This window comes from Sinohyriopsis cumingii, unplaced genomic scaffold, assembly GCF_028554795.1.
Source record: "Sinohyriopsis cumingii isolate HCF-2022 unplaced genomic scaffold, ASM2855479v2 utg001397l, whole genome shotgun sequence".
Lineage (NCBI taxonomy): Eukaryota > Metazoa > Mollusca > Bivalvia > Unionida > Unionidae > Sinohyriopsis > Sinohyriopsis cumingii.
The window spans coordinates 33,265-48,609 of NW_028315993.1; the positions used below are offsets into that span (position 1 = coordinate 33,265).

General features: G+C 35.0%; 1 protein-coding gene across 1 annotated transcript in view; it reads right to left on the minus strand.

Moving 5' to 3' along the window:
• LOC149772526 (uncharacterized) overlaps positions 1–15,345 on the minus strand; it is a gene marked incomplete at its 3' end in the record, with an annotated part of 164,136 nt that overhangs the window by 17,878 nt on the left and 130,913 nt on the right. Inside the window, exons 11-12 of the mRNA XM_089947642.1 lie at positions 12,537–12,697; positions 5,527–5,651 (exon numbers count right to left, since the gene is read on the minus strand). Of these exons, the coding sequence (XP_089803768.1) occupies positions 5,527–5,651; positions 12,537–12,697 (286 nt within the window). The remainder of the gene's footprint in view (positions 1–5,526; positions 5,652–12,536; positions 12,698–15,345) is intronic.

A 15,345-nucleotide genomic window follows, 5' to 3' on the forward strand; every position in this document is an offset into this window, starting at 1 on the left:
AATTCTTGGAAATTCTTTTCTATTTCACATGATGACGGCAATCATATCTCCCGCCACGTGTCATAATCAAACTGGCATGTGATGTCCAATAAACATTACTGTGTCCTTTCCAGCTTTTGTTCACAAGACTCTGAATACTCCATTAAATTCTTCTTTGTTGATATTAACACTTTTGTAGAAGCTTATTTTCGCTTTCTGGATGCCATTTTTAAAAATTCTATAATCAACAGTTTGATCATGCAGACGCTTTGCATGAACATATATGTGCAGTTTAAAGGTCTGGGGTACTGATGTAAAGTTAGTCTGGTTCCCTGACTAATTTCGCTAATTCTAAGATGAAACCTGGATGCAATAAAACACGGATGAACCAATTGTCCGGATTTTGCAGCAATGATCATTTATCCATAGTTTTTGTTGTTATGCTGTATGTCCGTATTTTAAGGGTAATTTTCGTAAGACTTATGGCAAAATTGTAAGAGTTGGCAGGTCTGTAATATCATTGTGATATCAACCATTATTTTACCTACCTGAAATGAAACCTTATTTTACCTACTTGATAATGCCACGGATATACGAACCCTGTTTGTTACCTTATACCTGATAATGTCAATTAGATATGAACCCTTAATGTACCTACTTTATAACGCCATTGGGATATGGACCATTCTTGTACTTATCTGATAGGGGGCCCAGAATGGACGAGTGGTCTGAAGCGCTCTCCGTTATGGATCACTGCCATCTCACTTCTGTCTGTGCGGGTTCGAGTCTTGGATTCAGCCAATGCTGGTATGTGAGAAAGCTTGCCAGTAGCTTCTCGTGGGTCGGTGGTTCTTTCCGGAGTTTTCCTGGGTTCTAATGGAGCAACTCCCAAGCCAAAATGCATCCTTGTGGTTAGCTTGCTGCAAACCAAATCTAGTGGAGTAACTCCCAAACCAAAATGCGTCCTTGTGGCAAGCTTGTATCATCAAAATATGCTTGCCAAAAAGTATTTGTGAGTTTGTGCAAGCATGGCACCATTTTTTGTCATTTTCTTACAACATCAACAAGTTTGCAAAATTTGCAGGCTTTTAAAAAGCGCAAGCTTCCACATATTTTCAGACTCAATTTCTTGAAGAATTTTTGTTCACTGCTTGATGTATGCATATAAACTGCAAATAAGTTTTAAACAATTTCAGATAGCAAATGTACAAGAAATAATTTGATGCAAAAGGTGACCTCAGTTAATTTAATAATGTGGATTATTTCATTTCCAGCAATTACATTTTGTTACAATTAATATTGCCAAATTTTATATATCTTTAATGTGATAAATATCAAAACTAAATAATAATATTAATATTAATAATAATAAAGTCCATTATTTACAGATGCAGGATAAGTAGATGATTATGATTTTATTTCCTGTCATTATACATTTCCATACAATATCAATGCTCAGATAATGAGAAATATTTAACAAATGGGGAAGAAAAAAACCCAGCCATTATTGATAAAATTCCATTGTTCTGAAGCTTTTGCTTGTCATCATGTATATTATGTGTCCCTTTCGTTGTTACTGTAAGTGCTGTTGTGAATAGTATGAAATAATATCATTACTATTACTATCATTATTTTCAGCTGCCAGAAGAAACAAATTATTTGCATTTCTTTACATACTAAATAAAAGCTTAAAATGTATGTAATTATTGTTTCTGAGAGAGAGAGAGAGAGAGAGAGAGAGAGAGAGAGAGAGAGAAAGATCCATCTCATTCTACCAGCATTCTATCAAGAATTAAGGTTCATGAATTTTGCTTTTCTAAACAAAAATAAATCTCATAATAAAATCACGCAAGAAGAAATGTTTTACTGTGACAGACACCTAATTCGGCATCGTACCATCAATGACGGTTACTTCCCTTGTTCTCAGTCTTGAGATTGGTTTGCAAATCGATGTCTACATAAAACATACCCGAGTCACCAAAACTTACAGCTTCAGTTTCAAAGAGGCTCATTTTCAAAATTGTACCATCACAATTTACCTTGTTATTTCAGGAAATTTCATTGCAAGCAATAACAATACATGATCAAAGTGTCTGCAGTGTGGCACTTTACTGTGATGTCTAGCACTAGACATAATACTGCAGACATGTAGTATCATGTCATAACCAGCTACATAATCCTGACACCAGGCTGACCAATCCAAACACTCAATTCTTAATGCTGATTGTCAAGCAAGGCAGCTGCTAGTACCAATTTTATGAATATCTAGTATGACTAGGAGTGGGTTTGTACCCACATTTTCCGCATCCAAGGTGGATGCTTTAATCACTTAGGCCACTGGATCGGTCTGCAGCAATATGAAGCAGCTTGAAGAAACACAAGTCCAATACTGGATTTAAGAAAACCACCCTTTATGATGACCTTTAAGATAGGACCCCAAACGTGGAATAGGACACCTTACAGTAGTAATAGAAGAATGCCACATTCCATGATGACTGTTGAGACAGGGCCAGTGATGTCGAACATGACCAACATTATGGCAATAACATGGATAAAAATATCACATTTCATGATGACATTTGAGACAGGACCATTGACGTCAAACATGCCACACATTATATCGATAACATGGATAAAAATATCACATTTCATGATGACTTTTGAGACAGGACCGTTGACATCAAACATGACAAACATTATGGTGATAACATGAATAATAACCACACTCCATGATGACTTTTGATACAGGATCATTGACGTCGAACATGACAAACATTATGGTGATAACATGAATAATACCACATTCCATGATGACTTTTGAGACAGGATCATTGACGTTGAACATGACACACATTATGGGAATACCACGTAAATATGCCATAGTTCTGTCAGTTGCAACGACTGGTTTATGTCTACATTCTTCTGTGAACAATGGTGAGTTTATTTACTTCAGTAAGTTCACATTTAAACCAAGCTTGTATATAGGGTTGATTCTATGCTACATACATAAAGCCCATCCATCCCCACCCTCGTTATCATCTAAGCAATACTGGTAGTTTTACTTGTTATTATTCTTGTCTTGGGGTTTTTGCCATTTTTCATGTTATGATACATAACAAACCCCTGTGGGGATAAATTGGCAATATTGAAACAGATGAGACCATTTTGTCCCAATTCCCTTTCACGAGTCGAATCAAACAATGGCAGACAGAACAGTTCAATGAAAACAAAAACTTCCAGAAGGCAGGGTTACAAAGTTTTCTCATGACTGCAGCCCATCAGTAAAGAGAATACTGCACAATAATTTCATGGGCTTATTTGGACCAATCAGAATCACATAAAGTAATATGCTCACATGTATAATATCATAAATATAAAACTGTACACACTGCAGGCAAAGTGTACTGACTATGTGATAATGCATTACACTGTAGGCAAAGTGTACTGACTGTGATAATGCATTACATTGTAGGCAAAGTGTACCAACTATGTGATAATGCATTACACTGTAGGCAAAGTGTACCGATTATGTGATAATGCATTCTATCTTTTGTTGTTGTTGTGGTAGGATTTAACGCCATTTTTCAGAACATGATAGGTTATACATGACGGCCAGTATTAATGGTGGAGGAAGAACCCAGGAAAACCATGGAAAGAACTACCGACCCACGAGAAGCTACTGGCAAGCTTTCTCACATACCCACATTGACCGAAGATAATGCATTGTATCTTTAGGACTCACATTAACCGTCTCATAACACTTAGCATTGCACAAATAAATAAAGCAGAAGATAAGTTGAAAAATTAGCAGCTGGAAGAGGGCAGTGAGAACAAAATGTGGTGGTCCAGGTGACAACACTATTGGTGAGTAGTGGCAAGGGCGGATGGGCTGTCAATGGCACATGTTTGCAATGCAACAAATTAAAATGGTGAATGTACACCCCTTGATGGGAAGTATGAAATTTGTTTCAAAATCATCTTGCAGTATTATAAAATTCTATAAAATTTAATAATGATAATTCATATTAAGTTATTTATCCTGATGGGGTATATCTGATAAACAAAGACAAATTAAGCATACCTAATCATTAGCTTCACTGATATTTTATACAAAACCCCTGTAATATGTCCATAGTTCTTTGAATTGAGTGCATAATTCTCAATTACTTAGCTGACACAAACTCTATATAAACATTGATTATAAAAGAAGCCTCGAGTCCTTTTATCTGTTGTAAATTGTATAGGATTGATATGTTTATAGTCTTTGGCATCTTTCATATACTTTAACGGTAAACATCAGTTAGTCTGTGTTGTTATATTTATATTTCATGTTGTTTTCTGTTTATTGCACAATTCATAGAACTGTCACACTTTGTTAAATATCACTTTCTGATTTTTTATTCACCCAAATGTGTATGCCTGATTTTCTCTGACACTGACTGAATCATGTCATGCAAGCACTTGCAATGATGCAAATATTAAAAATCAAGTGTCTTCTAGACTTAGACCAATCTGCATCAAATGGACACAGCTGTTAATCTTAATTGGATGAGTTGTTTTCCCACAGATTATTACAATGTGTTACACAAATTTTAATAACTATTGTAAAATTCTGTAATTGCTGATGGTAATTCCTGTAGAACATGCATGGTGAATAATTGTTGACTACTAGCTTGAACTGTAACCCCTGGGCACTACACTGAAAATTTAACTTGCGTCCTCGGAATTACACAAATTGTGTACAAACAGGGGTGAAAATTGTCTGGCAATCAGCCTGAAGTGAAACCCGTTGGCACTATACTGAAAATTGGACTTGCCTTCTAGAAACTGTAAACATTCTGTATGAACATGGATGAAAATGATGGGCTACTAGCCTGAATTGAAAACCTGTGTAATATACTGAAAACTGAACTTGCCTTCTTTAGTATTAAGCTCTCTGAAATCTTCAGGTTTCTTTTCTTTATGATCTATGGACTGACACGATGATCAGATATAATGAGAGAATAATCACTGTCCATCAACACAGCATGTCTGTTGTTCTGCCTAAATGAATTTTATGATCTAATGATGTTGTTGTTGTAGGGTTTAACGCCATTTTTCAGCACGCGATAGGTTATACATGGCGGCCAGTATTAATGGTGGTGGAAGAACCCGGGAAATCCCCGCAAAGAACCACCGACCTTCGAGAAGCTACTGGCAAGCTTTCTCACATATCCACATTGGCTGAATCCGAGACTCGAACCCACGCAGACAGAGGTGAGATGGCAGTGATCCGTAACGGAAAGCGCTTTAGACCACTCGGCCACTAAGGGCCCCATGATCTAATGAGTGACAGTATGTACAGATGGAATGGAAACACAACCACTGTCCATCAATAATATATGCCTATTCATTTGCCTAATGTATTTTATGATCTAATGACCATCATGATGTACAGTTGGAATGGTAGCACAACCAATGTCCATCAGCACTATTTCTGTTATTCGGCAGAAAATTGTAGGCGAAACACAAATGCATTATTAAAACTTCATGCATGTCTATACTTACCTTGACCGTTTCATCGTCACCATACGACCTTGGCCTGGCAATGATATTGAGATTTTCCATGAGAAACAGGATATGTTTCTTGTTGTCATGGAAATCCGGGTTTTCCTTCTTGGTCCAGATGGCATCTATACATGATAAAAATGAGATCATTAAAAACGTGGCAATATAATTAGATGCCAGGTTGGTATATTATCTGCAACCTATATCTTCTAACTACATTTCAGGTATGGCTCACAATAATTTAAAAAACAACTGACACACATTTTGTGAACATATTTCCAGATAGTAAGTGAAGAACAAAACGAAACAGAATGGTGGTAATTTCAATATAAACAAAAAAATCAATCGAATGCTAGGCATCAGTTTAATAGCCAGCTTAGTACTGTATCAATCTAATTAAGGTTTATATGATTCTAATACTAAGCATCACTTCAATGACTAACTTGGTCCTGTGTCAATCTAATTAAGTTTCAATTCACTCTAATACTTGAGTGAACTATAATAATTAACTTAGCCCACTATCAATCTAATTAAATTCTGCCAACTGTGGAATTTCAGAGCCATTTATTTTAGTAACTTATCGGATAAAGCATACTAGTTGTAGGAGGAAAACAATTTGCTTCATGCTATTTGTAGAAGGGAAATAATTTTGATTCGTGCATTTCTAATATGGAAACAATTTGCTTCACGTCGATTGTAGTATGGAAATAATATGCTTCATGCCAATTGTAGTAGAGAAACAATTTTCTTCATGCCATTGTCAGTAGGGAAACAATTTCCTTTATGCTGATTTTAGCATGGAAATAATTTGCTTCATGCCGATTGTAGAAGGGAAATAATTTTCTTCATGCCATTTGTACAAGGAAAATAATTTGGTCCAGTTAAGGACTGTTTAATCAAAAGGCCAGTCCTAAGTGTACAACAAGCAAACTCGAAACTAAATTTTCGTCTAGCAGTCTCTCAAGTACAACAAATGCCCATAATTATTCAGTGTTGCAAGTAGGATTCCATGGGAAAGGGACATTGTGCCAACTTGCCACACAATCTTGGATGTCTCTCTGATTCCTTTGGCAACGGACAGATGAAATTTCACAGGGATGGAGAAAGACGTATATAATGACTTTCAGGCATATTTGTATTTTTAACATTTTTATTATATAATGTATACATATATAACCAAGTACATTTTACACACATTAAATCACATCTGTTATATAGTTACTGAACAGCTGTCTATGCTGATTTGATACCTGGTATTTTCCATTCTCTTTTTCTTTTGCCCTTGCCAAGGAGTACAGGTATATAGTATTTTAGATATTTGCAAAATTGGACTTGAATTATGCAAACCACATAATTTCAGGGAGGAAATTCATTGAACACTACACGAGTATATGTACATTTGATATGAAAATCAAGCATACTTTAATGATATCCAAATTTTGGCTACTTTCTAAATGCAAGTAATATGTTCACTTCTATAAAATCAGCCAATGTGTCATTTGTTTCTATGAATTAACCGAAACATTACGAATACTATTTTCAAAATTGGACATCCCCAAAAAACAAATAAAGCAATATGTTAAGCTTCAAAATAAAAAAGTACATAATGATAATTCAGAGAGTTTCAATCTGAACTACTATCAATGCAGAATTGTGTGGAAAAATTTGTATGGAAAACGTTGAAGTCCTTAGTCCAATAGTAGAGATAGCATGGAACAGTATCAATTCCTAATTCTTGTGTGAGTAATTCAGATTTAAAATAGTCTCATTAAGTTTCCATTTGATTTTAAATGGAGCTCCATTAAATTTCCATTTGATTTATAATAAGTCAAATCAGGTTTCCAGTTGATTTATAATAAAATTCCATCTAGTTTTCAGTCGATTTAGAATAAAGTTCCATCTAGTTTCCATTTGATTTTAATTGAGCTTCGATTTGATCTATTATATAATTCCATTAAATTTCCATTTGATTTATATTAGAGTTCCATTTAGTTTTCATATGATTTACAATAGACTTCCATCTAGTTTCCATTTTATTTATGACAGACATGCATCTAGTTTCCAGGCGATTGAAAATGGAGTTCCATTTCGTTATCATTTGATTTAAAATACAATTCAACTTAGTTTCAATTTGATTTAAAACAGACTTTAATCAAGTTTCAATTTGATCTATTATATAACTCCATTAAATTTCCATTGGATTTATAATAGAGTTCCATCTAGTTTCCACTTGATTTATAATAGAGTTCAATTAAGTTTCCATTTGATTTAAAATGTAAGTCCAATCAGCTTCCATCTGATTTAAAATATACTCCATTTAGTTTCCATTTAAATTGAAGTCTGTTTCCCATTTAATATATAAATTATTAAGAAATTATGCATGTTTGTCCTGCTTCTAGAAAAAATATATACTTTCATCTTGTGGAAATTATAATTTCATTTTATTTCTACTTGTGTTTTTCTAAGTTTCTGGTATGGCATCATGAACTCTATAAAATTCTACAAAAGTAATATTGATATAAAATGTGTGTATGCACTTGTTCTATGCAAGAGCAAGCCATCTTTGTAAATAATGCCATTAACAGCAAATACAGACTTTTCAGGCCATTTTCTTCAGACGGATATTATTATCATTTATCTTAAGTGCATCACAAGAAGACTGAAAGTATGGCATCCTCAGTCCGCCATCTTTATAGCTATTGACCAGAATGTTTCTTCCAATTCTGTCACCTTTTCCACCCTAAAATAAGTTTTATAAAAACTGTTTGAATATGCTTGTTTGGAGGGTCAGGACACACCATAAGTCAGTAAGCAAGCATGGGCAAAGCTAAAGATTTATTTAATTTGAACATGAACAGATTTCTTAAAAACCACGTAGCAATGAAGTAATTCATTTGATCTTCTTTGTATAATTTAATATGACAACATGGCTTTTGCTCAATTTTAATTTTATAAAGTAAAAATTACCCAAGCGATTCCAAGTAATATTTTCGTAGTTTTTATTTTCCAACCCAACCCCTTTTTGAACCAAGCTATATGTCCTGGGTTTTATCAAAGTTCACCGCCATCCCAGAACAGTGGGAGAATTTATCAAAATATTCAATTCAGTGCTGAGTGTCATATTCTTTTAATACAAGTGGAATTATCAGCATACCGACTTGTTAGATATTCAGTGTTTTCAATGGTTAGACTGTTTATATACAGGTTGTTCTTCTTAGAATAGCATCTAGTAACTGTAGAACTATATTAATTTACACGTATATGGAGAAATTGGGTTACCCTCTCTGACCCTATACTGTAGTGGGAAAACTGAAAGCAGTGTCTATTATTTAGCACACAGCTAGATAGATATATTGTGATAAAAGGTTTGAAACCATTCCAAAACAGATGGACCAAAACAAACTTAAGCCTTTTCTACAAAAGACCATTCTACTGAATCAAAAGCATTTTTGAAATAAAGAACTACAGGTACTGGCATATCAACTTCCTCAGTTTTGTCTTCAAATAAATAAAATCTAAGGCATGTACAGTCACTGATATATCCACCATTCAAAAATGCCAGCTTTTGTTTCACTTAGTATGTGAGATAAGTTCTTCTTTATTGTGTGAGCATTAGCTGCCAATGCAATTTATGATCAACAGTTGAGATAACTTGCCAATATTTTAAATAAAAGTTTGATTTTTGTTAATAAAATAAGTGACAACTCCTTGCTTTTATGCAGCTGATAGACTATTGTTTTCATATGATTGATTTAGGACTCCAACCAAAATGCCCCAGGTCAATGAAGAAAAATTTATAGAACTTGTAGTAAAATAGTAAAAGCATCTAGGCCAGGTGACACGCCATTGTTCATTTTTGTTTCACTGCATATAGATATTCTTGCGGTGATAGAGGGCCTTCAAGTGCTTCTTTCTTGTCTGCAGATAGTTTGCGTATAAAGAGATATATAGGGTCGAAAAAAGATTTGTTCTGTCAACAGAAGGATTCATAGAGTCAAAAAAGATATTCAAACGAGTAATCACACTGATAATGTATAATGTAATAAGGTTTCTGTAAAAGATTTCCTGCTCAATTAATATGCTATTCGTATCTGCTAGTTCACCTGCAAAATCAAGGATATTAATTTTTCAGGGTAATGCCTTTTTCTCAAGGTTCCAAAGAACTTAAGGTTTCTCTCCCCCTCCACTTTCCATGTTGCTGTTGCTCACAAAATCATCCCTTTAACTTGTTCAAATGTGTTTCCAATATGGCAGGTTCAACAACCGTTCATTCAAGATTGTTATTATCATATAAACATGCACACTTGACACTGACACTGCATCTCTCCAGCTGATACTATTGTGTCTTTATAAAAAGAGGAATGACATGTACTTTTTCCACAATATTATTAATATCAAAGGGTTTGGAAGAAGGAAATAAAGTCAACATTTCTAATCTCAACTGGAATACTACTCCAGAGCAAAGTTCCAGAGCACTGGAAACTTTTTAAAAATAAATCCTTCTTTGTTTTGGTTATTTTACACTGTTTGGTAAACATGGATCGCAGGTGGGAAATATTGCCAGGTAGCCTATACTGGAATAGTGATTTTAACTATTCAGGAGCACTATTACTGGATATCCTGTACATTAATTTGGCTTTTCTCAAATGTATTCTGTCTTTAATAGGTAATTATTTTAACCTACCAGCTAAATTTTCCTTGCATTCTTTCTAGACTGATATTAGCCCAAATGCTCTTTTTTGAAGATATGCAGCTTTGCTATGTTTTTATCATTTGAATTATCCCAAACAGTATTACAGTAGTCTAAATAAGGTTGTATGTAACTGTTATAAAATAGTTTTATGTGCCTTTCAGGGAGAAAATGTATTATCCTACTGAGAAGCCAAAAACTTAAACAGCACATGGCTTGTATATTCTGAGTATCAAAATGTATCCCTAAATTACCGACTGGGGAGGATTTTCAGGAAGGAATATATCAGAGGTGATATTATCAACTACATCAACCGTTGTAATCTGGCAAACCTGGACTTTGGTTCGTAAAAATAGGTTTCCCTCTCATATTACAGACTCTGACAACAATAACTAGTTCACTGTAATCATGCACTGCCTTATTGCCAGAGGAATTTATCACTGTGGAACCTTTAGAAATAGAAATGTTACCTGCAGCACCAAATATGTATAGTGAAAGTTCATGCTCTACCAACTGAACTTCACAAATGAAATCGTCACAAGACTGCAGTGACTCATACTTTATATTGTGTATTTGGTCAACTTCATTAGGAGCTGCAATAAGATTTTCAAGATGGCTGCCATGGTGACCATACTGGAACTCAGAGTGGCACTAATTTTTGCTTAGGAATAAGAAGACATCAAAGAAGTCTTTTAGGGAAAACCCCATGGTGATATGATCATACATTCAGGTAGAATAGTGATGAAAAGATGGCCAATAAGTGAGAACCATATTGGATAATAAATTGGTCCCATGTTCACAGAAGACCGACTAGGCAACAAAGGAAGTATTTTGGCAAAAAGTACACATCAATATTAGTTTTCTGTTCAGTAAGTCATTGGCAATAATACGATTTCTAACATGGCTGCCACACATAACTTTAGAGTGGCGCCATTGTTATCTTGTTTCAGTCATCAATCTCGACATTTGACCTTGCAAACCATCAAGAAATTTTGTTTATATCATATCATGTAGGACTAACGTTATGGTCCATTGTTTTCCTTTTGAGTTTTAACCCTACAATTAATAAGATTGTCCCTTACTCCAAATGCCAGAGGTCCACAATGCACGGTAACTGTAGATGGTGGATAAGTAAAGTTCTTTTGCACAAACGTTCTCCCTCTGTCAGTTTGTGCCCCTGACCTCTAAATTTTTCTAACAAAAAATCAATAGGGTTCTTCCTAATCTAAGTGCAAACTGTCTGAAAGTTTGGAATCTGTTGATTGTGGAAAAATAAACTTTATTATGTGGAATAAACTGGTACAGACAGATGAATGGACAACAATTCCTACAGACGAATGCATAACAACGAATTGGTACTGACAGATGAATGGATAATGATTGCTACAGACTGATGGATGGATAACAACTAATTGGTACAGACAGATGATGGATAACTATTGGTACAGACAGATGGATAGCAACTAATTGGTACAGACAGACTGATTCATAACAACTAATTGGTACAGACTGATGGATGATAACAACTAATTGCTACAGACAGATGGATGGATTACGATTTGTACAGATAGAAGGATAACAACTAATAGGTAAAAATTGATAGACAACATCTAACTGGTACAGATAGATGGATAACAACAAATAGGTACAACTGTATAGACAACACCTTACTGCTACAGACAGATGGATGGATAACAACAAATAGGTACAAATGGACAGACAACAACTAACTGGTACAGACAGATGGATAAACAACAACTACTTGATACATACAGTTGGACTGATAATAACTGGTAGACATATGGTCGGGCAACTCCTACATGGTAAAGATATATGGACAATCAATTGGTATAGACTGGTGGAAAACAACCAGTATATGTTGGTAGTGGGATTCTAAAATAAATTTTGGTGGTGAATCTTTTAGAATACATCCTTCACATAGCTATGTTAACAGAGTGAATCTAAAAGGTGGCATCAATCATGACAAGATTGGTTATCAAAGGTCAGACAATCAGCAATACTTGCCTACTGCTTTAAGAAATAATTAACTTCTAAACCCATAAACAAGGATTCACATGTTGATGTAGATTTTGTTAACTAATTATGACTCTATGGAAAAATGGCATGACTTCTGGAATGATTATTTATATATCCTGGTGAATGTCAACCTATGTGTGGACCAGAAAAATCTTATCAGTAGGGTGACAACAGAAATTTGGACTATTAATGGATTTGTAAATATATATTGTCTTAGGATCTGATGAATAAATACTAAAACAAGGAGACTAGGAAACTTTGAAAAAGGCAAAAATGCACAAACCTATCAATTCATGGGTGAGTTTTCCTGTTTCTTCGAATTCATACCACTGGTTAGTGATAGCAGATTTTTTCCTGATGAAAGTTTCAGCTGTGATGAGGGACTTCAGGGCATTAATCAACCACTGTGGGTCCAGCACAATATTCTCTCTCAACGCCTCAACACTGAAAAAATGTACTAAAGTAGTAAATCAAGGTCAATCCATCTTTGAGAACACACCATACAAAACCATTTTGTGAGAGACAAAGACACGCGCATAAGATGTCAAGCGTTTTGGTATTTTGCTAGCTCGTCCCATGCATCATGGTCAATTTTATCCTATATGCAAGCCAAGCCCAGTATATTTTCAGGTCAACATTATCAAATGTAGCTGAAGCTACCTAGCTAGTTTTAAATACTTTCTGTGAAACATTATATATTATTAGCTACATTTAGTGAAGCTGACCTGAAAAATGACTGCTACAGATAGGATAAAATTCTCAATGCTGTGTGAAATGAACTATGACATTAAACACTGATCCATGCACATAGACTACAGGCCTATACACTTCATAGCCTCCCAACTCTCTTAACTACGGAAGATTTAGTAACAACCAGAAATGTATTATGTCAAACATGCTTTATTCTAATTTTGTTAAGCATCTCCACTATGCATCAGTTCAATAAATAAATATAGCTAAAATATTTAGTGACAAATAATGCATTTACCAACCAGAAGGAATAATTTACCCATCAACACTTTAATCAATAAGCAAATTTCACTGTAGCTCTTGCCATATTTCCAAGACAGAAAAATACATTTTCAAAGAATCCGTGAACTTGAAAGTTTAGCACATAGTTATCTGCTAAGATCCGTATTTGAAGGGTCTTTTATAAATGGAGGTAATTTTACAATCAATCTCAAGGACAACACAATTATGTCATAAACAGTTTCAGCTCCTCCAATGAAAAGGAGAGATATATAAAATAGTGACACAGATCACTAACTACCAATGAATAATCTATTGCAACATGTTACTCTTTATTACTAAATTCCCAGTATTGTTTCATTACTTACAATGGAACTTTTCAAAAATGGAACTGAAGAAAATGAAAGTTTCTTGCACTAAATATTAATTATTTAGTTATTTTCATATAACATCCATATATTAAATGAGATAATACCTCATTACTATGCGATGTATTATGTTGTTATTTTTCTTTGCCCAAACGTATAAACTGTTTACTTCGGATGCAACGATCACACCACAGCCCTCATTGACATATATGTATTAATGAGCCACATATAACCATGTGCATATGAACTATAATTACACTAGTGAAGAGTTACTTTTACTGTAAAGGAAAATATTTGGTGAGAAAAATAATCTATGTTGGGGGTTGGACCAAGACAAGGAAATCCTAGTTGTGGGGTTGCATTAAATGTCTCCCAACAATGCAGTCCTTGTGGGAGATAAATACTGTAACCCTTTGACTGGGATTTTTTGTCTCAGTCCAAACCCCACTGAAGAGTCTATATATCTCAAGACATTCACAGGGCTGATTGTCTTTGATCAATGTTGTATAACATATAATCTGCAAGATGTATAATAGTCACAGGGATTGTCTGACAACTTGCAAATCATTTTCACCAGGGACAGAAAGCATCCTGGGTTTAACAACCTTCAAATCAATTAGCGACACTAATCATCTTTTGGCTATTCTGTCCACTCACGCATATTAACTAATGTACATGAAATCAACCTACCTTTTGGCCTGTATGTCAACTCATGCATGTCCACCAGTATACTGGAAAAAACTTACCTTTTTGCCTGACTGGCAGCTCAAGCATGTCAACCACTCTACTGTAGATCAACCTACTTTTTGGCCAGTCTGTCAACTCATGCATATCAACCAGTGTACTGGAAATCAAATTACTTTTTGTCCAATCTGTCAACTCATGCATGTCAACCAGTGTACTTGAGATCAACCTACTTTTCGGCCTGTCTGTCAACTCATGCATGTCAACCAGTGTACTGGAAATCAAACTACTTTGTGTCCCGTCTGTAAACTCATGCATGTCAACCAGTGTACTGGCAATCAAACTACTTTTTGTCCAGTCTGTCAGCACATGCATGACAACAATTGTACTGCAGATCAACCTACTTTTTGGCCTGTCTGTCAACTCATACATGTCAACCAGTGTACTGGAGATCAACCTACCTTTTGGCCAGTCTGTCAGCTCATGCATATCAAATAATGTTCTAAAAATCAACATTGCTTTATTCCATATCTGCAGGCATGTGTGGAATAAGTCTATCAGCTCATGCATATCAAATAATATTATAAAAATCAGCATTGCTTTATTCCATGTCTACAGGTAGGTGTAGTATAATCATGGCCTTTGACCTTGAACCTGATGTCATGGATCAAATACAGCTGAATCTGCCTCATACTATCAAGACCTCCTTGCAGACACGTAGCATGATGTCCCAACCAGTCACATTATCCTGACACCAGGCCGACCAGTCATGACACTAACCTCTTAATGGTGAACACATAGCAAGGTAGTTGGTAGCACCATTTTTGTAAGTCTTTGGTATGTCTCGAATGGAAATTGAACCCATGACATCCCGCTTCTGAGGCGGATGCTCTGACCACTAGGCCACCGGAGCGGTCAGACATTTTTGTAGAAATGCAAATACAAATATGAAGTCTGGTAAACATCCATAACAACGTTTTCATTTCTAACGAAATTCCTGCTGGAAAAAGTCCTTTAGTTAAAACTCTACATCAGTAAGATAAGCCAATTAAACTGAAACACATAATCACA